This window comes from Cyprinodon tularosa, unplaced genomic scaffold, assembly GCF_016077235.1.
Source record: "Cyprinodon tularosa strain WSP-4 unplaced genomic scaffold, ASM1607723v1 ctg69, whole genome shotgun sequence".
NCBI lineage: Eukaryota > Metazoa > Chordata > Actinopteri > Cyprinodontiformes > Cyprinodontidae > Cyprinodon > Cyprinodon tularosa.
In genome coordinates, this window is record NW_024039440.1 from 1,966,663 (window position 1) to 1,993,759 (window position 27,097).

The following is a 27,097-nucleotide window of genomic DNA, read 5'->3' on the forward strand; positions in this document are numbered from 1 at the left end:
CTCTTGTGTCGTCTGTTGACTTGAATGATGGTGGTTGTTTTGGTCTGTCGTCAAGGTGAACGCATGGCTGGGTTTAAATTTGGTAATTTAACTCCACCCTCTTCAACAACCACCTTTATTTGTTCTTTGGTTATTTGACTCAAATGTTTTGCTCTAGGTGCACACAATTCATGTCAAAGGGTTTAAAGGTGGAGTTAGATTAAAATATGCAAATAGAAAGATCAAAATCAAGAGATGGATGAACACAAAAAGTGAAAAGAACCCCGACAAATTGGCTCAATTGGCTCATGCCCTTTGTGATGTCATCAGAGGTACGTATGTGCAACAAGAAGCTATTTTAATGCAGGGATGACTTCATCCTGATTAAATCACTGCAATGCTGCAATGAAAGCGGTTATGAGCATAAGCTAAATGTTACGTGTTGAACTGATTCACCAAGTAGATGTAAAGAGTGTTTCATTTTTTTTGTAAACCGAATAATATATTTAAGAGGTTTCCATTCTGTGACTATGATATTTTTCTTAGGTTATTTTTGTGGTTCTGGAATAGGACTGCTGTGGTGAAGAGGGAGCTGAGTCTGGGGGCAAAGCTCTCGATTTACTGATCGATCTACGTTCCCACCCTCACCAATGGGCTTGGGGTCTGGGTAGTGACCGAAAGGACAAGATCGCGTATACCAACGGCCGAAATAAGTTTCCTTCACAGGGTGGATGGGCGCACCCTCCCCTGGAGGGACTATGTCTCTGAGCTGGCCTTGTGGATGGATGGATGGATGGATGGATGGATGGATGGATGGATGGATGGATGGATGGATGGATGGATATGGAACAGATTTGCTGATTTTCAGAACTGCAGCCTGCAGTTTTCCTGTTATTTTTTGATAAGCTTAAACAAAATAGAAAAAAAGCAAACAAACCCGGAAAAATTTGCAACCTGTTTTCTTGACCCTTTTCCCATAGTGAGAAAATCTGTCACCCAGTTTTTTCTTCACCAATTATTGTTGAGTTTCTTACTTTTAGTATAAACTATCCTCCCTTTGTACCTGTGACGATGCCATGTTGCTTTGGTTTCATCTTATGTAATGTTTCTATCTTAATAGTTGTGTTCAATCAATTAATGCACAACGACATGCTGCCAAATCCATTAGAGTAACAACAGATTTAACCAGCAGCCCTTCAACCATGAGGCCTCAGCATTTATTAACACCAGTTAGAAGTGTTTAACACAAGCTCTGATCAGCATTCTTTTCTTAAAAAAAAAAAACAATTTTCTTGTTTGAAGAGCCAAATTTCCATGCTGGCTGACCATAAAGTTTTATCTTATAATTGTGCTAAAATAATCCGTTGAAACCCCTGACCCTGTGTCAAGACCCAAAGCTTTATTTTTCAACAGTTTTCCTGTGTTTTCATAAAAGCATGAGTTAAAGCAGTGAGAAACCTTTCACCAAGATTTTTTCCACACAGCCTGGCTGTTATCTTTTTTTTTAATTGTCAGTTAGACAGTAAAGAATGAAGATTTTCTAACAGAGCTCCAGTACACACATCCCGTTAAAGAGAGACCCTCTGCTGACAGGACTCAGATGATAAACAAAGCCACGTCCTCAAGCTTATTGTAATTGTCAGAAAGTGTGTGTATGTGTGTATTGTGGTCATCTTTTTTGTCTCACATGACCGTCTCCTCTGCAGCAGATGCAGCCTGAGCTTCATCCAATTAAGCAGAGCTCTCAGCTCATCCAAGTCTTTGCTCTCTTTGATATACAAAGCCTGTATGTCAGAAGCCCTGAGGACTGCGGTTTTTAGTCAAATCTTTACAGACACATATGCATATTAATGCACTTGTCCTTTTATTTTAAACAGACATCTGTGTTGATTGGATATATATTTATATAGTGTAGGACTAAAACAATTGTAATTAATCGATTATTGAAATAATCGTCTAATTTAAAATTACTAATTTAGAAATCAATTAATCGTTACATGGAGTCTAGAGACCGTAAAACACGTCCTTACTGACAGACCTACACAATTATAACAGTAATTATATCAAAATTGTAAGAAAATATCTAAACATTTTGTATTTAAGAAAAAAATAGCTTTTGTCTGTCACTATGTTCTATTCAGAACAAGTGGTAAATATTTAGTTTAACCTGGTTTAATTTAGCATCAAATCTTCTTTAAGAAACCTTTGGCAATCCAATTATTAATTGGAAAAATAATCAACAGATTAATCGATTTGCAAAATAATGGTTAGTTGCTACCCTAATCTAGAGCTACTGAACCAGGCAGATTTTAATAAATGATTCTGTGAAACTTGCAGCTTTGCTTTACGTGAGCTGCACAGAAAAAATAGTGGGAGGAGGAGTGTGACTGTGAGTAGAAACATGTTCTCGTTTGAAAATATAGTAATCGACTGGGTTCTTTTTTGTCTAATAAATGTATAAAATGACTATGCCGATTTCATCTGCAGAGGAACAACCTCAAACTGAGAGAGCGTTTGACATTTGAGTACTGAAGTATTTTTATTTTTTAATCTCTCTTCATTCTCCTTACAGTGTTTGGTGTGAAGCAGTGGCAGTTCTTGTGGACACATGTGAGCCGCTGCCCCAAACCCCTGCTACAGCAAAGGGTTCTTTAAATCTCTTGTTTGGGGTTAACTTGGCGTGGTGAATTACTCGTGTCTAATTCAGTGTGACCTCGTTGTGATGACAGTAAACAGAGGTGGATTTTTATACAGCTTTATGTCTAAGCAGAGGTGCCCATTCAACACAGGAGATTCTAACATACCTGAAAGAAATATGCAGCCTTGTTAAGGGCTTAAATTTATAATAGGAATGTTATTTTTTTCAAGGCTGCTCTGGAAACTGCCTTCAGGCCACTGGTGGTGGAAAGACAAAGTTGAGTCAGTTACCTGCATGAGCGTCACTGCTTTCCTAAGGATGGTGTCGGCTGCTTGTGCAGACTGTTCCGAAATTTAGCACTGGATAGAACAGGACCATTCTATGACTGTTACAAAGATGGAGCAAAACGGGCATAATTAAGAATAAATGCACTAAATGAATGCTCAATAAGATAGATTAATTGCATACCTTATTTAATCATTACCTTATTTATCCATTTCCGTATTCATTAATTTATTCATATTTTTTTATTAATTCCTTAATTTATTCATTCATTCTTTCATTTCTATGTTCATTTTTGCCTCACCATCCAATTGAGGGGCTTTGTCGTCAACCTATTGGGGTTTTCAGTAATACTGCATCGCTCAACTCTCTTTGACTTTCCCTCCTTTTTTCATGTCAGTGTATTGCTACATTAGAAGAATAAACAGGAAAAAAATGTTTTCTTATTGGTGAGATTCTGACTGAACAGAAAAGGCAGGAGGAATAGATTTGCCAAGTAGTTTGGAGGTTTGAAGAGGACCCAATGCAAAGACGGAGGCTGAGGTGGTTGCTTACAGATTAAATAATTAGAGTGGTGGCAACAGAAGCATAAATTAAGAAATAACTAACCAGGAACACAGGAACCAGAACAAAGGGGATTCAGGAGGGAATGAAGAGAATCCAGCAAAGAGCAACTGCAGAGGTGGAGTAAGGGTGAGTTTAATTTTAGAGGCTCCAAGGATCTGGTCTACCTGGACTGAGTCCTTCAAGGTCCATTAAAATTGAGGAGACCGGAAGAGTTTTGACTGTGGATTGAAACAGGTCCAGCCTTCTCCGGCTTTCACAGACTGTACCCTGTGTTGCCTGGTAACCATGACAGTTGACCCACAAAGCAGGCAAAGAACTGGTACCAAACTTCTTACCAATGTTCATTACCCTAAAAACTATTTCCAAGGAGCTTTAGCAGCAGTTCTGCTGTCGTAAATATCAGATTTATAGTCCCCACACTGCAGATATATTGAAATCTTAACTCAAATGTCAGCCAAACCCATTTACACAGGGACAGATAAAACCTTTCAATGAACCAAACATTACCCACCACATATCTGACTCAATAAACATTTTAAACAACTTTTTTCATTAATTTCAGAAGGAGGTATTCACATATTTGTATCATATTAAACTGCACTTACATTATTTGCCACTGTTTGGCAGCAAGTACCTTTTTCCTCTAAGCACAGAATAGCCGGCTTGCTTTGACTCGCAAAGAGTCACAGGATATTCAAGGCTACATATTTTACAACGTAACTGTCCTTCAAAACAGGCAAATAGTAGGCTGCAGGACGACACCACTGAATTCAAACTCACCTCAAATATGCTCAACAGAAAAATGAATCAAGTAATTAACTGATTGGGAGCAGGTGTGGACAGAAGGAGCTAGAAGGGAGCTAAGGGAAAGGAGAGTGGAACAAGGGGCAGCAGAGAGTAAACAAGAAATAGAACAGTGCTTAAATATAGCTAAAAAGAGCTTAGACACTAAATGGAAATTATACTAATGACTTAGAAAACACAGAAGGACATAAATCAAAATTTAACTGAAAACACTGAGTGAAAACTAGAGCCAAAAATCCAGAGCAGATGCATAGAATAAAACACAATTGTTAACAACTGTGTTTCTGCTAATTTAATAATTATTTAATTAAGCTAGGATATCCAGAAAATCCTGACCTTGACTTTTTATAGGCTTCTGTTTTGTGTACATTATTTGTTATTGTAAGGTTGTTTCTTGCTCTTTTTAAAGAAATCTTTTATTTCGACATGCTCCTCAGTAGCTGCCTGAATTTTGGCCAAGAAGTCCAGAATGCAGACACTTTGATCAAAGCATTTCTTTTGCTAAAATGGCCTATACAAAGTCCAGACTAAGACGAGTAAAACTAGATTGAAATAATGTTTTCCGAAACCGTTTACTCAAGCTAATTGAGATGAGGCGAATTTGTGTAATTAGGCTTATCATCTGTATTTTCAGTAAAAGGTGATTGAAAAGAGTAGACAAGCAGACTGAATACTAAGACACATTACACTTCTCAGATTTTTATTGCTAGAATAAAATATAATGCTGAAAAACAAGTACACAACCCAAGCTTTTTCATGTAGTTAATTTTCCACCATGCTTTAAGGTAATTCTTAAAGTATAGTGAAAGCTGGCATTTGCTTAAGAGCAGAGAAAACTGAGAAAATGTGTGATGAAAATGTAGGAGAATATGAAGATGTTCTTTCTTCAGTCTCTGCACAAAAAAAGCTCCTAAGCAGTTATTAAAGTTGCAGAAATCATAAAGGAAATGGAAATCCACATGGAGCAGATGGTTTGATAAATACAGTAATATTAGGGCTATGTTTATAACTCCCGCCGATGGCTTTGGTTTAGATTTTACCTCCCTCAGCTGCTTGCCTGCTTTGAGCTGTTATCACCGAGCTTTCACTGTTGGTCATGTTAATGTGTCTCGGTGTTACGAGGCGGACTTTGTTTCCTTTGAACAGGAAAGCTTTTGGCCAAACTCGCCTGTCATCTCCATTTCACACATCACCCAGGCCTTTGATCAGGGGAAAGTGAAAGGCAGATGAGAAGCTAATGCTGGTTAGGCAGCATCTGCTTATCTTGATGGCTACTTTTAGGATGTTCAGCAGAATTTAAAACAAAGCCAAATCTATCTGCTCCTTTTTAGGTTTTATATATAATCTATGATTTAAAACCAGACTTCTGACTTCTTCTATGACAATCTTTTATTTTTCATACCACCCTGGTTGAGTTCCTTTGCGGTTCAGCGTACGATGAATGCTGGAGGGCTCGCCTTGACAAATATTCTGCTTGTCACTGATTTAATCCCCAATGCAATCCTTATTTATGAGTATAAACTTAAAAGAAAAGGAAAACATTCATGAAAAAAAGTGATTTTTTTCTTGGCTATTAAAGAATCAGAAAAAGGCTTATTTCATTGCTTGTAGCGTCAATTATAAATAGTAGCTCTGGGAGAAATGGTGACAGGCTACAGTCGACCCAGAGGCAAGATAACGAATAAAAATAATAAATGCAGCAAAAGGAAAAAGCCTGTATAACACAAATGAAGGAGAAACAAAGTGAACAAAACAGGTGAATTGCAGAAAAGAGGCAGTTTGTTTTCCAATAAGAAGAAAACTAGCATGAGACTTTTTTTGAGAAATAAAGTATGAAGTTAGAGGATAACATAAGACCCAAAGGACCTGGACAAATATATATATATATACCTCCCACCATTTAGTATATCTTCTTTACCAGAATCAGCTTTTTAACTTGAAATTCCAAAAACAATGCTGCTATCATGTTTTGTTTGGTGCTTTCCAAACATGAATCAGCTGCTGCTTCCAGATCTGCAGCTTTTTATTTCTTGGACTGTGGGCGTAAGCCGAAATTTCCTCTCGTACCTCGGACTCTTTCCATTTCTTTTAGTCAATGAGAACTTGGTTTACATCTATTTGTTTTATTTATCTGTGGGTTATTTACACTATCTTGACTGTTTTCTGCTCTATTACATCTTTAATACATGAGCAAGATGGGTCATTATTAAATTTACGATGCAAAAAATGAGGCATCACTTCTGATGCTTCATCTTCCTGCAGCGCAGTATGCTGACTGCTGTCTGTGGGAGGTGTGGGTGGATGTTTGCTTACATGCGTGTTTGAATTTAAGTGCTTCAGCATTCAACAAACAAGACAGGCTGTCTATAGAAAACAGGGTTTGAGATCAGAGGCGCCATCTGATCCACTCAGAATAAAATTTTTTTTTAAAAAGAAACAAACACAAGAACAGTAAGTAAACAGCTCATGGCAACTGTCAGCTGAGGATGGGGAGAGTTTGACAGATATGTCACTCACTTTTGGTTTGGCTTGGGCGAAACAGACGGAAAACAGCATCTTTCCTCCAGAGAACCCCGTCTGAGATGAACACGGAGTCAAGGAGTAGAAATAATTTGACAAAGAGGTGTGTCAGTCAACTTCCTTCTGACCTAAGGTTTTTTTTTCAGAAGCGTAATTATAAGTAGGTATCTTTATAATAGAAAAAAGTACTGAATTCTGGTAACAAGTCCTCCACTTCTCCCTGAAAGACAAAAACTCGATAACAGATGCAAAATCGTCCTCGTCTTCCCGGATAGCCTGAACTGGTGAGGCAGCTTTATTAGCCGGTATGCTGCCTAATGGAGGCCAGCTGGGATGAAAGCCAACATGCTGCAATATTTCTATGTACTCATGTGCATTGTAAACATCATGTCTCAGCAGCACACAATGAATACCAGATTAATCCGAAGAAATCATGCAGACAAACACAGCATGGAGGGCGTCCACCTATTGAGTGTCTCACACTGATATAACCTTGTATTAACTTGAAAGGGTTTCATACTCAATGAATTTTTTTTTAAACCCAAAAAGGGCAGGAGAGCCAGAATAAGTTTAGAGAGATGTATTTTAGGATAACATCTGATGACTTTGCTGTCTTTTCTACAAAAAAAAAGAAAAAAAGAAATCAAAGGCACTGATTTTGTATTTTTTAAAAGACAGCGGAAATATCTGCAAGACAGAAATTTCAAATGGTACCTTTCTTTCTTAAGTTTTAGCCTGTTTATGTTTTTCTTTCCACTTCTACTGCAAGCTTCTGAAACTCTTTGCTTGGAATAACTCTAAATTGGATCTGTACCCCCCTTTATTGTGTGATTATCAGTGCATATTTATGCTAAAACACTCTGTGAAATAAAATAAATTTATTTATTTTGGTAATTTATGGCTCAGAAGCTTATAGGATTGTGAATTGCTGAGCTAGCTGATCAAATAATTACCAGCGGTTCTGTTTGGCATGCTTTCGCCAAATTCCACCTCTTATATTAGTTTTTAGTAGATAATGCATAAAGTCAAAAGTCACAATGTTCTTAATCGGACAGAGTGGGGCCTGAAGAAGATTTCCCAACAAGAAAGCATTAAGAAAATGTAAAAAAGACAAGTTTTTTAAATTAAATAGAACATGCAAATGCAGCTGAAAGCTGAAATTTAATGTGAACTTATCAAGATAATTTAAATGCTCTCACCAAAGCTGGTTTTTAATGTCTTTCCTTGGCTAAATTTAGAAGAGATTTTCCTTTGAAAAGCAAAGCTATGACTGCTTCTCCTCAAATAACCATAAAAATATCTCCAGAGTTTGGTTTCCGGTGGTTTTAAATTCAAACTGAACTCTCAATGTGTCCTTTTTTCTAATAAAGACATTTTTACATGCATCATTGGAAATTTTTGATTCCAGATATTTTGCATTTGATTAGTTGTACCCAAATAGAGGAAATATTTTGACCACCACTTTTGCTGTTTTTTGTTTTTTTTGCATTGGAATAAGTTTCTATCCAACAAATACAGATTTTATAATTTATTTGCACAAAATACTGGAGCACAGAAAAACAGTTTGCTGTTTATGTCTGAATTTCGATCAGCCTTTCCTGGTTGATCTCATATTTAGAGACAGATTTTATTTGTCATTTTTGTATACACAAATTTACAGTTCTAACAATTTTTTTCGTAAGCGCTGATTATCCAGTGATAAGTGCTGTGAGTTCAGCCTTTGTTTGGGTAAAGAGGGGTAAAGCTCTCTGCTATGATAGATCAGTCTCATCTAAAGTGTGTCTCCCACTGACTCACCCACCCTACAGTTCATGCGACATCATTGATATCTGCTTAGACTTTAATAATGAAGGTTGAGTAATCATCTCTATGATAGGAATGCAGTTTTGGAAATCCTTTTATTTTTATTTTAGCTCAGATAATATCCTCCTGCCCATTAGCTGCTTCCAGTCCACTTCTCGACCAAATCCAGCTTTATATAAGGAGGAAGATAAAAAAAACTCTCATAGGTGCTGTCATCTTTGAGTTTCCTTCCTGCCTCTCATCTCTTCATTTATCGTCAGATGCACCAAAACGATTCCTTCCTCTCCAATGACTGGGCTGCTGGGAGAACAGCGATGATGCACGTCTGGGCTGGCCTCCTACCATGAGGCCAAGCTTTTACCACTCTGGTTTCTCTGTAACTCACTGAGGGTTTCTATGGCAACAGAGCCTCGATTAAAGGAGCACAAAAGATCCACAGGTGGTGAAGACGTAACACCATCGAACATGTTCAAGCTCCTTTTTTTTTCCATCCCTGCTGTTATGTTAAAGTCCTGAAAGCAACTGCTGATAATTCAGGTTAAAAGCATCACAAAAAGATCAAAACGATCCCAATAGACTCATCCTCTCTTGGTGCCACTTTGAGCTCTGCATCCATTTTTTTTACCCCGACTTGAAAGAAAAGGAGGTTTAGTTATTTAAACACACGCTGCATACCTGTTTAAAACAAAAAAAGACATGAAACGAAAATCAGAACAAGAACTGCCTGAAGGCTCTGGCTGTTTGATTCGGCTTTCCAAATGGAACGGTTTAATCATGTGAGCGGTAGGTGTCACTTTTTTTAATACCCTATGCTTTGTGTATGTAGGTCAGGGTGAGCAGTGAATTTGTACATCGCAGCATGAAATGACATCCATCTGGAGCAGCCGTTGGCCCAGAGAGAAGCTGTTTTATGTTGTCTGACATTGTGTCCTCTAAAAAACTGGACACCAGTCAACAGATCTGAAAAGCTCATATCATGACATACCTAATACCTTCTAACCTCGGTCCTATCACAGTCAGTAGCTGCTATTTTTGCCAATGGTTAATGATGAAACAGTCTGTCATATTAACAGACTGCCTAAAAGGCAGGAGGTGGGTTTCTATTCGCATGCATGTCATGTGTGCTGCAAAGCGGAGATGGAATCTGGTCTGGCAGGAAGGAACAGGTAGCAGAATGAGAAAATGCTGGGAAAGCAGCTGATAATGCACAGTTCAAAAATAAAATTTCTCACCAGTTAGAGTGGAGCTGGCTGAGGCATGGCAGGTTTACCTACAGCACCATTCATAGGCAAGATTAGGAAAAAACAAATGAGCAGAGAAACCCAAAGGTACACAGAAAAGGAGAGAAAAGATTAAATTAAAGAAAAATTAGAGGTAAAAATAGCAGAATTGATTAAGCAAACTTTGACCATTGTGACAAAACTGAAATAAGCTGGACAATAATTCATGCACACATAGATCTTGAGGACTATTTTGTTTTAGTGTTGTTTGAAATGTATGCTGGGATTAAAAAAAAAATTCAACTTCTGCACATAATTATTAAGAAAGAAACCAGAATCCTCATTTAAACAGCATTTGTTTAATTTATTTGATGGAATAAGATGATGGATGGATGGTTATAGTCCTGAGTTATAACATCTGCTGCACAGGACAGAGCCTTTATCAGGATATGTTACATTATAAACAAGACAAGAGGAAATAGTTTTAGAACAAACCCAATGCATCATTCATAGATTACGTCACATAAGATAACCCATTAATTTAAGACATTCAGGATTATGAAAGGCAATAGCTCTGTTCATTTATCGTCACTAAGCCCCAAAATTTGACTTCTCTGTGGTTCAACTGGTTGTTGGAGGAATTTTAAGTTGGAGGACATTTTGACCTTATTCTATGTGCAGCTCTGTGTTCATGGGCAGAATCGTAAGTAAGAACTTCCAATGGATGAGAAGCAATTGCACACATGGATTATATCAGGATACTTTCCAGGATGATTTATCTATTTTTCTTTTTCTGGGCCAAAGGATTTCCATATGTCCCCAATGATTAGGTATACCGTTGAGAAAATAGATTTTGCACCAGACTGCTGGTAATACTTACCTTTAGGTTTTTGTTTTTCTTCAAATTTAAGCACATTTTGGTGGTAAACAAGCTCTGTTCTGGTTGCATGACATCCCACTCACCCCATTATGTGAACGGAAAGGAAACTCATCGATTCTAATGTCCTACTGTTGGTGTCAAGTATCCAAGTTCGACCATCAGGGGGTTTTCCTGCTGCTGTATTTGGAGGACATTGATCAAAAGGACCCCATACTAGAGCTGCAAATACAACACTGTTAAGGCGTTGTGTAATACAACAGATCCATGGGCTTTAGCCATACATGGTTTAATTAAAACTGGTCACACAAGCTTAAAGCCTCTTGGATGGACCCTTAATAAGCTCTATGAAGGTTAAGGATATGTGAAATTTACACAAATAAACTAACGTAGGAACAAAATTTTATGTGTTTTGCTCATCCGTATGACACCACCAATGTCTTTTAATTTTTTAATGCAAAATGCAAATAATTCACCTTGGATTCTCTCTGCATGGATTTAGGATGTTTTTGCATTCTCTCTGGGTATCCGAACTTGCTCAAACATTCAAAAACATGATTGTTAGATGTACTGCTCTCTTTAGGTTGCCCTTGGGTTTGAGTAGGTGTTTGCATGTTTTATGTCCAATTAGTCTCTGTGTTGCTCTGTGATGGACGGGCTGCTTGTCCAGGGCATTTCCTCCCTCTCCCATTGATTACTGGATAGGCTCCAGCACCTCTGCTAACTAGCAAGTATGAGGAGGTTCAGACAAGGAAAGGTTTGAGTTATGTATTGTTTCCTTATGTAAAGAAATGACCAAAACTTATTACAGTGGAAAATTTGAAAATAATAACAGCTGGAAAAGACTTTGGTGAAAGATTTGACTTCAATTGCTCTAATATCTCTGCACTAAGTGGCCCATAAAACTCAGAGAAACCCCTAATCTCAGTCCAGGATAACATATTTTACTCTGCTATAGTATCCGATTGAAAAATGTTCTAGTTTTGCTCCACATAGAAATAATGAATCCTCAGACAAACACAGAGCTAATATTGAAGTCTATTCTGACGAAAAGAAGCTGTGAATTGGTTCCACTTGAGGGTGGATCTTTCATGTAGGCTGGAAGCCCAATGTAATATAGAAAAAAGCTCCATGCATGTGGGAAATGCAGTCTGGGACCAAAAGACTTTATCTATTGGAGCATCTGCTGCATGAGGAACTTGAGATGATTTTACCAGAAATCTTTAGAACTCTTGATACATTTTATTCCCTGCAGGATCAAATACGAAGGCTCTATCCCTCTGAGTCCCTCCACAGCCTATAAACAGAGCCTTGCAGCACCACTGCCACTTAGTATTCCCGGTTCCCCTCATAGCCCTCTCAGACTCATTTTGTTGCATTAATCCTCATCACTCACTCTATCTGTTTTGGCAGAAGGCAAAGTTGAGCAGTGAATAACTTTTGAGGGGTGATGTCAGTTTATTATGGCAGCTTATTGAATGTGATTTACATAGAGAACCTGGTGGATCGTCCTGCTGTCAGTTGCTTTCTGATTGACAGATGTGCAGAGGAGATATCAACGATGCTTATGTAGGGGAAAAAAATAAAAGGTTCGTTTTGATGTAAAATATATACTTTGGATTAAAATTCATGAGCGTGGAGGACGGTTTTACCTCATTAGCTTGTCTCCCTTCCATCTTTACTCAACTGCTGCTTTTGCATTTGCTTATGCATCAAGGCGAGATTGAATTTTATCAAGGTGCTTGACCGCGTTCGTGTGGACCTCATGATTTTAAAAAGGCGAGCTGCTCTTTGAAGCCATGGGGCCAGAAAACCATGGGGAAGTTAGTGAGATAGGGAGGGATGGCGGACACTTTGATGTGCAGAAATAGATAACATTAAAGACGGAGAGGAGAGAAAAAATAACCCTAGCCTCAGCATCATCTGCAGTTATTGATGGTGAAACAGCCTGGATGAAAAAGGGAATGTTACAGACCAGGAATATTTATCACACAGCTATTCAGACAGGTTTTTGTTGTCAGAGTTTTTTTTTTATCTTTACATAGTGACATGTATCTACATAAACAAATAATTATGCAATATATCTTATATATTTATTTATTTTCATAGCAGTTTCCTGAGAAAAAAAATGTTCATAGCCTCTCATCTTCAGCTTTCTCTGCTGCTGCAGCATCTTTATTTCCCCCCTTTGCATCCTCAGCTCTCTTTCCTCTACGTCTACCCCAATCCTTCATTTCCTTAGACATTTATAGGCTCTTCTATCTTCCTCATCCTCATTTTTAGATAGCTAGAAACTAGATCTATTCTCTGTATTGCTCTATGTCATGTACCGTACACAGACCTCACTGCATATCATATATTGATCTAATCTGCAAATTAGGAACTTGTTTTTTACTGTTGAAGTGATTTCAAGAACAATATAGTGTCAGTAATTAAATTAATTAAAGTCAGTGATCCAGATTTTATAATCTCACACTAAGTGAGAGAAGAAAGTTAAAATCCACAATCTGTGCTGTAATCAGCTGTAATAACCAGTAATAATCAGCAATAAACACTGAGGTATTCCTAATGTGATATGCACTAACATGTCTTTGGTGGGTTTTGACTTTTCTGCACTAACAAACCCATTACTTTTAGAGTTGAAAGAGTTTTTAGGTTGCTCCAATGGATGGCGTTCATGTAGTGATGTCCCAGAGAAGAGACTTTAAAATATTTCTGTTTGTCTCAGAAATCATGAATAGTTTAGCACCAAGATACATAACAGATTTGTTGTCATTATACAGTATCAGCCATCCAGACTTAGTTTATTCTGTCTGCCCAGAGCTAGAACCAAACTTGAAAAAGCAGCTTTTAGTTCTTATGCTCCACTAATCTGGAATGAAATCCCAGAAAACTGTAAAAGTGTTAAAATCATAAATTGCTTTAAAGCTACAGTGTATAATTTCCATTAACATCTAATGATCAGAATGCAGACTGCAGCAACATGATCCTCTCCCCCTGCTTTTTCCCCCCTGCAACAATAGTCCGCTATGGTGCAAAAGGCTCCCGCAACGTCTGCATCACCTTTCTTGATGATTTTATTAGTTTGTGTAGGATATTTAACATACTTATGCATATTATATTTCTGTCATTAAATCCATCTAATTATTACACACTTTAGCTTTAAGAAAAAATAAAAACAGATTTGTTTTGAATGCTGGATGGTGGTGCAGTTTGTGGTTCTGTTGCTTTGCAGCAATCGATTCCCGGCCCGGGGTCTTTCTGCATGGAGTTTGTATGTTCTCCCTGCGCATGCTGAGTTCTCTCCAGATACTCCGGCTTCCTCCCACAATCCAAAAGGCATGACGGTTAAGTTAAATGGCTTCTCTGAATTATCCTTAGGTGTGTCTCTAATGGTGTGCATGCATGGTTGTATGTTTCTGTTTGTCTCTGAGTTGCCCTTGGATAGACTGGTGACCTATCAAGGGCTTATCCCGCCTCTCGCCCATAAACTGCTGAAGATAGGCCACGGCCTCATCGTGACCCTGTCTGAATAAGTGGGAGAAGATGGATGGGTGGATGTTTGGAATGGCCTTAGTTAAGCTTTTAAGTCAGCTTTTCTATTTTTTTTTTCTAATCCTGGTGAGGATTCTCAGTCATCCAGGTTATAGTCACTCCCAAAAAGTAAAAAAAACAACATCTGGACTTTGATTTCTAAATTTGAAGACATTTTGCTTCCCATCCAGAAAGCTTTCTCAAATCAAAATGTCTGGAGTAGTGTTGAGTTGCAGGCTTATGAAATTGCCCAAACAAAAGCCTTTTTGTGGCTTAGAAAATATGCAAATTGAACAGAAAAAACAGGTCCACCTCTTAAAAATGGAGATCTGTTGAGGTTGTTGTTGGCCTGAAAAGCCCAATACTGAAAAGATAGTCGCTAGGGTCATTGTTGGCCTGGTTGAACAGGGGAAATATCTTGGTCACCTGCATGGCGATGATGATTCAGATGATAGCAGGAAGGAATCAACTCTATCAACTCTACTGTAGGTTTATGAGACCTGGAACCTGAGACCGCCCCCTCTGTTTAAGGTTGGTTTTTCTCTCTTAACATAAATGTCTTTCTTCACACTCCTTTCAAACCAACTGTCTTCTTTCTCCAAAATGTGAACATTCTGGTCCTCAAATGAGAGTCCTCCGGAGGAGGTAGCTTGCCTGTGTTGAGCCATGCATCTGTGGAGAGGTTGTTTGGTTTCTCCAATATAAAGATCAGAGCATTCTTCACTGCACTGAACTGCAGACATCACTCTGCTCATCTTAGGTTTGGGGGTGCATCCTAAGGACAAATGATAATAAGAATATAATAATTTTACTTATTTATTTTCAGTCTCTATTATCCATGTTGCCGTTATACAAGTGCAATGTACTTTTCTCTTTCTTCTGTGATGTCAATGTCAATGTCAAATTTATTTATATAACACTTTAAAAACAGGTATAAAACTGCACCAAAGTGCTTTACAGGAAAGACAACAACACCAATTAACAAAACAATATGTGAAACACTGCTTCACTTAAAAGCCGAAGAATAAAAATAAGATGTATGAAAAGACTGGTCTTGAGCAGGACTTTGAATAGTCATGCTATAATGAAATGTACTATAGAAATAATCTTGTCTTAAAAAAAAAAAAAAAAAAACATTTTGAAAAGCGACGCGCTTTGGTGGACGTTATGCTACAAGTTAAAGAGATCAGGGATGGTTTTGTCTCTGCTATGTGTCAGTTCTTTGTTTGCGATGCTCTGGTTGCTTTACTGAGCGTTTCTCTGAGGTTTAGTGTTTCATCCATAACTTAAAGGCTCTCTAATTAAGCATTAATGACTTTATTGATTAGTTTAATCATTTAAGCATCATTATGAGTTTGATCATTTTCGAAGCATCAGACCTAATTAGGCTAGTGCTTTCTTGATCTCCTACATCTACAGGTAACAGAGCACTTTATCTTTAACCCCAAGACAAGAGGATATAGATATTTCATACATATCATATTACTTTATTACTTAAATATGTGATCATAAATCAGGGTGAGGGTGTCGGGGGGGTGATCATTGCTGCTTAGTTGCTGTATTGACAGATCCTGTATTCAAGGCTTAGAAATAGATTTTTTTTAACACAGTAACATAGTGTGTGTATTTATTTATTCCACATTTAGGCACTTTTTATTGAACACTTTCCTATATTCTAAACAACAATCTGCCTTATTAGTGCTCAAGAATAGTCACAATGTAGAGGGATCTCGGTTTTTAGCGATCAGACTAGAAATATGCTGTGATGGTTAGAAAGATGATTTTCATTGTTTGCATAGAATGTTCTAACCTTGAATGTGATGTTTCTCTTTTGCTGTAGATGAGTAATCATAACTTAAAGAAAGGCTTAAAATCAACAGTCTATGTGTAAATATTCTATATCATGTGTTTTATTAAGTTAGTTACGGAAATTAATGAACATTTTAATAATATTAAATATTTATTCTAGACTAATGCAAACCCAAGACAAATCAAAAAGGGTAAAAATATTGTTTTAAAATGTAAGAAAATACTGTTCTTCCGCTAGAGTTAAAGTGAGCTGGGTTTGAACCCTGTTTGCTTCAGGAAGGGAATCTAGCATAAAAGCTTTGCTGAGTCATGATCTGCTGCAGCAACCCTTAAACATCGGAGCAGCCGAACAGATAGAAAAACAATCATCAGATGTGACAATAGTGAAAAGGTAAAACAGATACTTGGACCTGTCAAAAATAGTCCTGCCACTAAAGATTATGTAAATCGTCTTGCAAATAGGGCTGCAATTAACGATTATTTAGCAAATTGGATTAATTTTTTTAATTAATCGATTATTAATCGGATACCAAAATGTTCTTTAAAGAATGAAATTAAACGAGGTGAAACTAAAATATTTCGACTTGAGGAGCATATTGATAGCCGAAAAAGATTTTTTTAAATGCAAATTTTTTTTTCTCCAATTTTGGCATAACTGCTGCTCATGGGTCGCTGTGTCAGCTAAAGGCATGTTTTAGAGGCTCTATACTCCAGTTAACGATTAATTGATTACTAAATTAGCTGACGATTATTTCAATAACCAATTAATCACGATTAATTCGATTGTTTCAGCCCTACTTACAAAGAATAAAAATGTAAAGGTTGCATCATGACATGAGAAATCCAATGTGAACATTAATCCAGACTGTAATCATAAAAAAAACATTTAAAAACATTAAACAAATCAATTATTTAATTTCTCCAGGTGTGAGTCCTTTGTTTGTAGCTCCGGTTCAGTTATGATATCAGAGGAAAATTTCCGAGCCCACTGTGGGTCTAAGAAAGAGAAATTTCAGTTTTCTTCACGGCTTTTCTGTCTTATTTGATCTGCAACACATTTTTTTTTAAACATATCCGTATGTTTAGTCTCAGCGAGGCATGAGCTCAAACAACAGGCGTTTGCTTTACATTTTCACAGATTATTTAATTACACGCTGGCAACAGCGTTCAGTGCTTTGGCGTGAGGATCTTCTTACCCTGAAGATTATCATGTCAAATCCAAGGGATCAAACTTCATGAGAAACAACAGGAGGGAGAATCTAGAAAATTACAAGGACTCTTTTAAAGAATGATTCCCAAGCATTATTTTGTCACCCATCATGAATTAAATATTCTGTTTTAGCTGAATTGCTGCTGCTCATTATGCACCGCACATTTGAGATGAGAATCACTGCTGGCTATATGAAAGTTTAATATGGTTCTTTCATCTAATTGCTGTGTGATTGATTATATAATTACTCTATATTTGTTCCCTGGTTGTTATACTCACACCGTGGAGGTTGTAATTCCCTGAATGTGTGCAGTGTTATTCCCTCTCGTCATTCAGTGTGTCATTAAGCGTGTGTTTGTTGGATACATACTGTAACTCTGGCTGGTTGTATTTTCTCTTCTGCATCATGTTTCCTGATATTTGCTCTGCTCCTCTGAGATCACACAATGCACAGCAGTGCTCCAGTTTCTGCTGTCTGAGTTCAACAAACAGCAACTGCCTAAAAAGCCCCCCCTCCAAAAAAAAAGTAAAAAAAAAACTCATCCAGTCTAAAAGGGAAGACGGATCTAGATCAGACCCATCAATATTTAACACTTCTCATCAGTAAAACATGAATGGCAGACAGATCAAATCTCAGATGTGAATTGAAACACCTGAAAACAGATTCTTTATAACAAACATCAGGCTGTAATAAAAAAAAAATTGACGACTAACAACTATTAAAGCCTTTAAGATCCTAAATTCAGTTTCTGATCTCTTGCGTTTACCTGATAGAAAACTGAAAAAGGTTTGATGCTACTTCATTTTTTTAACCTTACAAGTTCATTGCATATCTCTAAGTCTTGTACACATCTTTCATTTGACTTCATGTAATTAGCTTAATGATTTGGTCATTAGAGCAGCCCCCTGCTGCCTTATCTTCTTCAAATGAGACAAGCTTTATGCAGCAAAATAGCAACAAAACTGGTGAAATACAGCAGTCATGATTACTCCCAAAGGCTGCAGGGTTTGAGGCTGAGGAACCTACTAGTGATTGGCTAAATGAAAACGTTGAAGCATTGAAATTTATTTTGAGACATTATACCAATGGGACATTTAGAAAATGATTTATTTGCTTCCGTAAATTTCTCTTCTGTAAAGACATCAGACATTTATTTTATCTTAACGTAGAATGGATTGGATAAAGTTAGGTGTGGACCAATGTGTTCTTCTTCAAATAACTGATAACATATTTTCTATGTATTATTGTTTTTATCACAAATTAATACAGAATTAAAGTGATAAAACATTTTGGGGACGTCACAGTACAAGTTTAACTTCTTGCTTTTTTCTAATTTTGATCAGGACTAAACATAAAGAATCAAATTAGATAAAATTTTCTTTATATTTAATTATTTTGTGACTGTAATGCATCACTTTCACCACAAGGTGGCGAAAATAAAGATCTGCCTTTAAATGCAGCCCAGATACTGGTTTAGTTTTTACTTGTAATGAGTTACTGTTCTTGTTTTGATTGGGAAATAATCATCAAACAGTCTGCAATTATTCAATGTTGTTTTGTATATAAAGAAAAAAAACAAGAAAACACAAGAAGTTATAAAGTGCTTAATTTCTGTTCAGTCTGCTGCCTGATAAAAATGCTTCTCCAAGTTTGCTTACCTCACTTTTAGGATAACTTTTTAACAGTGGTACTCCTTAAAATGTCCCACCTAATTACAAGAAGTATTTTCACAAAGCTCAATTTATTTATCTTTAAAGCAAGCTAAAGGTTAATGACCTTTCTTTCAGCGCTTCATTTCTCTGTGGTCCTAGAAAAACCTGCATTTAGCTCAGAGCACCACACAATCTTCAATTTACATAATATATAGGTGTGAAATAGGAAAAACAGAAATGATTTGCTCAAATAATCAACATGATTTTCTTTGCCCCGTCACCATAGTTACTACATATTTTCATGACACGCCTCCTGAACAGTACAGGAAAACAAAACAGCTCGTTGGTCTTTGTAGTTTCAGTCACTTTTATCTCACAGACATCTTTCCTGCAGCAGATGTGTCTGTATTTTATTCTCTGTTCATATTTATGCTCTTTCATGTAAAATAGATTTGATTAGTCATGCAGAAACTTCCAAGTTTATAAAAAAAAAAAAAAGGCATTTTGCAGTTTAGAAATTATCTGTGATCTGCTACTGAAAGCTTGGAAATAAGACAGGATGGTCCCAGTTTCAGATGTACAATATCAAGCTTAATTTTGCTAATAAAAGACAGGAAAAGAACGAAGAGGACTTGGTCGATAAAAACAAAGTTGCACGAGATAGAATACATAGCGACAAACATTGTTCTCTATTTTTTTAAATGAACATCTTTACCATTTATCAGAGGATGTCAAATTGTAAAGGTTTATCTTGGATTTTAATCCAGAGCCCAGCAAAATTTAGACTTTAATTACAAGGAAACTTAAAAAAAAATCAAACTTTCTCATACAGTCTAGTTAAAGAGTTATCCTCAGATTGAGGCAACTATCTGTGAACATCTGTGCTGAGCAGAAGCTGGAACACAGCAGCTGCATTTAGCCTCTCTAAATATGGTCTAATTAAATCACAGTGTGAAGAATAGCTGTATAAAAAATGAGTACAAGTAAAAATACATTTCACTGCCAGGAAACATCTCTGTGTGTCTTCTAAATCTAAAGGAGCAAGAGCTCAACCCTCTTTAAAATGAACCCATCTAGTCTGTAAGTGAAAAGTGTTGCTGTTTTCCTCTTCATGGTTGTATTGATTCCTCCTCCTCTGGGGCCACCATCTCAAATTAGAAAGTGGATCACATCACCTGGCGAAGCCATTAATTTGGCCTTAGAGGATCTCTTTGTTGTGTTTGTTGGTGCGTAGAGGGATATAGATAAAGTGGTTATTATCCGCTCCTCAGAGGAAATTGATCCATATGTTTTGCCGAAGCCTGGAGCATACTAACCAACAACAACAAAATAAAGACACAGACACGGCTAAATGCAGGAATATTAATACCAGCATAAAATGCATAGGTCAACAAAAAAGGTGGTTTCTATGTATATAGTAGTACTGTACACCTATTGCATCAAGATGTTGTTAAATATACAGTAAGCCCAAAATTATTCATACCCCCAGAGGTGTCAAGTAACAAAGTATGATGCTTACTTTGTTACCTTCCTTAAGTACAAATTTTGGCTAGCTATACTTTAGTGGAAAAATTACTTTGTTAGAATTTTTATTTCTACTCCTTACATTTTAAAAATTGACTCATTAATTTTGTTTCTGTCATGATTGGTTTAAGGTATCTGACCCACATGCAGAGAACCACTCAGAGACCAAGGGAAAAGGTTAACCGGTTTATTAAGTGTAGCTGAATAACTAGTGAACCAGAACTGGAAAGTCTGAAGGGGAGATCACTGTGATCAGTTCAGGGACCGTAGGAATTTTGACTGAGGCTTTTATAATGCAGGAAAGGGACTCACGTTTGAGGGGGCTCTTGTCAATCCTTGAATCCAGTCTGTGTGGGATTAATCTAGAGAAGAGGGGACTCGTAGGAGAGCGGACAGGTAGACATTCGTTGGACCCAAAGGAGTAATGGAACAGACTGTCACTTCGTTTTCCGATGGGGACTTGAACGGATCATGTGAAGGTTTTCCCCTGCTCAGTGTGTACTCAATAAATCATTCCAGGGGGAGAAGGTCCAGGTCTCCAGTTTCACAGGAAGGTTTCCTGCCGAAGAGCAAAGACAAAAAACAACATAAGACTCAGAGAAACAAAGCTTAGGTTAGACTCAGCTGATCTCAGCGTGGCTATAGTACCCAAAACTGGCAAACACTCTGGCATCGAGGTAGTGACAGCCCGCTGCTCAAATACTCCTCAGTGATGATCCAACGAGCCACAGGTGTGCAGGGAGGGCCAACGAGGACAGGGCACCACCTGGTGTTGGAGAGAGGGAAACACAAAAACAACCCACACAAAACTGGATTCCTAACAGTTTCTTTGTTTCCAGCTAATTTTATATTAGGTGCTGTTGGTATTTAAAAAAACTAAAAATCATCAAAATAATTTGTTTCATCTGGAAAAATTAATTTCCCTGTGGTCGGACTCAGTACTGCACCAACTTGTTGTTCACAACATACCAAAACTGATAGGTTTTTCAAGATGAACCAAAGTTAAATTTGACACTGTTGCCATTAGTTATAAAACTAAGAAAATTAAGTATAAGGAAGTTATCATCCAGAGTTGTAGAAAAATATCCCTTTAATAGCGAGTGCAGAATAAGGTTTAAATCGTTCCCTGCATTACTTTTCCTTTAATACTTTAAGTAGTTTTAAAACTGGTACTTTTACACTATTACTTGATTAAAAAGCCTTAGTTTATACTCTAAATTCAACAAAAATGTTTTTAACAGTAGGATTTATACTTCTACTTGAGTAATAAACATTAATACTTATTACACCTCTGCATACCCCTTGATATAGATGCAAGTTGACTAACTAAAAGGTGAAATAGATGTGTCATCATCTTATATTAAATTGTGCCATAGATTTGAGCAAAAATAAATGATGAGGATGAAGGGATCCGTAGCAAAATGTCCTACATTATTCCAATGTCTCCCTGCTGTTTTAAACCATCCTGATTACCCTGGTAATATGGGGACAGTTGCTTGTCATCGTGTCAATAGATGAAAAAAGCAGCAGCTCTCAGCATCTGGCTTCTGGCTGCCTCAGGCTTGGTAAGACCCAGTAGTTGAAGGCTAATTGGCCAATCTAAGAAAGCCTTGAAGTCTGAGTGTTTGCATGCATGTTTGTTTGTCTGTGTGTTGCCCATTGATAGACCAGTGGTGGGGACCTTTTCAGGTTCTACCTTGGCTCTTGGCTCCTGACAGATACTTTAAGCTTGCCTCTTCTGGAGAAACTCTTGTGCTGTTTTCTTCTAGCAGTCCCACCAGCTCATTAAAAAGCAAAGTCTTTCAACCTTGAGCTTGTTTGAGAAACTTTCCTGGAATATTTTGAAATCTAAGAGTACATTTTTAAACCAACCTGCTTAACGATGCCAACTCACCTCCGCGAACCCAAGGATCATTTTTTAGTCTTTTCCCTCACATGAGATGGATTTTGCGGAGATCTTTTTAAAGTGGCCATTAATGGAGTTTGCTGCTTATCAGTTACAATGGTTGATTGAAATGTTTTTGGTAATTTTTCCCTGACATAGACAGTTTACTCTGAGATGTGTGCCTTAGAGAAATAGGTTTTAATATAATAAAAATACTCAAGTTGTATAGATGCTGCAGTATACATTTCAAGACCTTATTCTATTCTACCTGGTGTTGGACTGTATGTTTTTTGTTGTTGGAGCTCTTTGGTTTAGAGACCAATCTGGAGTGACACAAGAAAAAGGTCATGAGTCAGACTCACTGTACCAAAAAGAGGACAGTGTTGTCGTCCTTTAAAGGTTGATCAATTCAGACTGCGAGCGGAGAAAAGAGCATAGAACTGTACAAGCGAGAGGGTGGACTGTCAAAGCATTCAAAAGTTTGTCAGAGGGGCAAACAGTGGAAGCTTCACAGACAGATTAGCACTAATGAGCTGTGACTTTGGCTGTGGAGAGAACAGACTGTTCACAAGTCTTTGTTGCTCTGCCACTCACTGTTTCTCTCACTAGCGTGCATTCACAAGCTGACATCTGTACGCAGCAAGGGAGATTCACTGGGAGTATCATTACAAAGCCTCTGTTCTCCCCCTCCACTCTCTAAGCTGTTGTTTTTCTTCTTGGTTATTAGAACAGCATCATTGCAATCTTCTACAACAATTCATGCATCAATTAGTAAGAAGCAGCAATTTACATATAGTCTAAATCTAACAAGTAAGGTATACAAGAGACAGCAGCGTTGAGCAGTGAGTTTTGTCACCTCTTGTTTTCAGTGAAAGTAGCAGAAGGTTTTCTCTAAATGTGATCAATTATTTATGGGGGAAACCAGCATGAAGGAGGCTGTCAGGGAGCATTTTTCTCAATGCTTCGTCGTGGATGAAATTTCCTTTCAGAAGAAAGTACAAGTCTGTAGATAAAGGAATGGCCAGTGAGAGATTTTCACGTTATGATAACATATGTGTAAATAAAAAGTTTACAATTTCATGAGATCAAGGTATTTACACAGTAAACAAAACAAAATAAGGATATAAAATTACCTTAACAATTTCATCTAAAAAACAACATAGATTATTTTTATAGAATAAATGCATTGACTTTTTTTTGTTATCATAATGGTTTAAAATTAAGAAAAATATAATAGACACCAATTTTTTTTATGGTATTTCAGTGATGTTTAGTGAGCCTAATATGAACCATTATGGTGTTGCTGTTGAAGTAATATACTGGCTAAAAAAGCCATTCACAGAAGCAATATGAAAGTTTTAAAAGGTGATTGACTCGCATTTAAGACAAAGAATTTAAGACAAATATTGTTAGAGAGAATAGCTTGGAGACCTGTAACTCCGGCACCCTTTGGAGGGATTTATAAGCTCTGTGTCAAACCCAGTCTACCTCATCAATAGCATCAAATATCCTATATTTAATGATTGTAAAGTAAAGAATAAATAGAAGTAATTTAAAAGATCAACTTTTTCTCAGTAGTCAGATTAGACTGAGCTTATTTCTCCACAGACTTGATTACTTGATCACCCTCATACAATGTATTAGGTAACTGTCATGAAGGGTCTCTAGTGTATAAACCCACATGCAGAACACCACAGAAACGGGGTAAAAGTTTAACAGTTTATTAAAGGTTGAGCACACAGAATAACAAGAGCTGGTTCAGGTACAGGTCCGGGACATCAATCACTGAGAATTTGCAGAGATGGATTGTTTGGTTAGCCAGGCAGGGAGAAGACTTGATTGATGTTTGATTCAGATTTGTACCTTGATGAGGTTCAGACAGATCACTGGAGAGGGGGAACCAATTGGGTCCAGAGACTATGGGTTCAGCAGAGAGCTCAGCAGCAGCAGCGTCTAGCTTCAGACTAGAGAGTTTCAGACCTTGACTTGATGTCCTAGCTCTCCCATGAGAGCTGGCTGGGGAATCCAGACTGATTGTCTTCAGGTTTGGCTTCTTAGGGCAGGCAGGCAGGTTTCCAAGCTAGCTCCTCCAGAGCTACAGACTTCAGTCGGACTTTCCTGTGAGCAGAGAAGACAGAGGCAGGTTAGAATCTAATTACTCTCAAGAGCAGACTAAGATTCTTAACGTGAAACAGAGGCTCAGGTTCCGCTAACCAAAACTGGTCAACACTCTGGCGACGAAGACAGGTCTGGCTGCTGCTTATGTAGGAGGTCCCCTGATGGGCTGATGATCCTCAGGTGTGCTGGAGGCCCCAGCCCAGGAGACCCACAGCGCTCTCTGCTGGAGACAGGTGGCAGATCTCCAGATCCCAACAGTAACCCAAGTCCCGACAGAAAAACATACAACAGGAGGGGATCCTCGGCGCCCTCAGGAGGGCAAGCCTCTGGATCCCAATGGATTGCTTGTAGATTGTGGATTGCCTCCACTTAATCAAGCTTTATTTGTCCACAGACTACAAATATTTTTCCTGCACAAACATTTAATTGGCCCAAAAAAGTGCCCTAAAGTGAATTTTGCTCGTGCGGTGCATAAAGGGAGAGAGGAAATGCTGACTGTTGCTGCAGTCAGATGCTTTCACAGAGTTAATGTTGATTTAATTAAATCAGCTGATGTCAGCAAAAAGGTTTCAAAAAAGGAGTTATAGAAAGTAAAAACTCCATTAAAAGAAACCATTATCTTTTCTGATCAGAATTAAATTTGCGGCCAAGCGGAGACCGTCCTCCTCTTTCCTGTAGTTTTAATATCCTGGACCAAAACATCCTTTCAGCCCAGACACATTGTTTGGTGCACAATATTGTGTAAAAAAATCTATCTGCATCTTAAACCCTAAGGTAGCCAGACTGGGATTTGTTCATGTTTCGTCCTTTTATAATATATGCACTTTGAAAAACTTTCTTCGATTTCTAGACTAAAGAATTGTTTGATTAGGTGGAAAGTTTTAACTAAATTAATCAGCTATTCTTGTCAGTATCCAAAAAAAGCAGCTATAAACAATGACTTAAGTTCAGACACAGGTAACAATTATAAACAACATAAAAAATAGAAAAAATATTTAAAATAAGACACAAAACATCAAGTCAATCATGATTAGTATGGTATGCATAAAGCCTGCAAAGAGAGGCAACATTATAAGTAGCTACACACAGTGCTACAGCTTTAGATGTTACCATCATTAACACATCTGAAAGAAACACCAGACTGTTTCTTAATGTTTTCTGCCATCCTGGTATAAACCTGTCAACCAGGAGCTGATGCCGAGCTGTAAACAGCAGTGATGAACCCAGCGAGATAATTATGTTTGCCTCTTGTTTCCTCCTCTGACTTTGACACCACTGTGTTCTCTGTTATGTGTTTTTGTTGTTTATTCTCTCCATTATCTCAGTTTTTCACGGACCCATGTGCCAGCAGCCCTTGTCTCCATGGAAACTGCAGCCGGAGCGAAGGCGGGGAGGAGGGTGAGCCGGCCTACTCCTGCGAGTGCACAGAAGGCTACGAAGGAGAGAGGTGCGATCAGATCTTGTTGGACCTGCCGCCCGGCGCCGACTGGAGCCCCGCCACCCCCTCTGCTCCTGAGCTGGCGACGCCGGTAACCTCCACAACAACGGCCACAACGTCGCACCAGAAGCCAACCACCATCCCAGTCACCACCACAGAGGCACCCCCCACCCTGCAGCCGTGGCAGCCCAAACCCGGGCAGAGGCTGCTGGTGGTGCAATGGGAAGCTGACAGAGTGAGAAATACAAGATTAAAACCTTAGTTCCAGTAGATTTACTGTATCTACGTAAAACAATCCAAACCATCACAGCGCTAAGTAGAAAATGAACTGTAACCTAAACCAGCCATTCTCAACCTTGGGGTCCCGACCCCAATTTGGGTCGTGAGACGATTCTTAGGGGTTGCCAAATCATTTTGAAAAAAATACAAAAAGAGCTAAATTACTGTAGCTTCCAACCGGACATTAGAGGATTAATTTATTTTATACAGGCTTTTTACAAACACGTCCACTAAGGTCACAGCATTTAAGTAAAAGCTGGTGTGGAAGGCTGCAGGAAGTATTGAAATGTTCCAGGAGCTTGAGGGCTTTATGAAGTTATAACATTATTAGTCAAACTATGAAATAAATTATTGCTTCTCCCCTGAGGAGCCTATTTGAAAGTTTTAATAACTACTTCCCCAATAACGCCTTGTCAGAAAAGAACGACTTTATAGGCCTTTCACCACCTTCATCCGGCGTCACCTGTCATCAGAGCTGCAGGACGCCCTGCTTGATCTCTTAGCTGACCTTATATTACAGATGCTAATTCTCTGCATGCATGCTAGAAGAATTCTGGTTGTCAGTAGCAACAGAGTACACAACACTGTTGAAAGCTGCAATTGATCGACAGTTTCCATTTCCCTCAGCATATTTGTCAGAAAATACCTTTTCTGCACTAAAATACATAAAAAAAAAATACAGATCAAAACTCCTCAGACTTGAGAGTGATGGTTGTTTCTAACATTCTAACAAGCCAAGAAGCGACTGTTCAAACCAGCAGGTGCAGCCATCACGTTAAATAGTTGCAGAAAAACAATACTGCTTTTGACCAGGAAGTTATTTTTCAGGTTTAAGCTATCGGGAACATAGACATTTAAAATTAAACATGAGCAGTTTTCTAGTTTGTTTTGTTAAAGTTTAGCACAAAATTGTTGGTTACTTGTTTACATTTCAGCTGCAAAATGATGAGATGTAGC

General features: G+C 37.9%; 1 protein-coding gene across 1 annotated transcript in view; it reads left to right on the plus strand.

The window, feature by feature from the left end:
• The window catches only part of dner (delta/notch-like EGF repeat containing), a 65,846-nt gene that overhangs the window by 4,808 nt on the left and 33,941 nt on the right, over nt 1–27,097 (plus strand). The window contains exon 2 of the mRNA XM_038267983.1: nt 25,749–26,096. Coding sequence (XP_038123911.1) covers nt 25,749–26,096 — 348 coding nt within the window. The remainder of the gene's footprint in view (nt 1–25,748; nt 26,097–27,097) is intronic.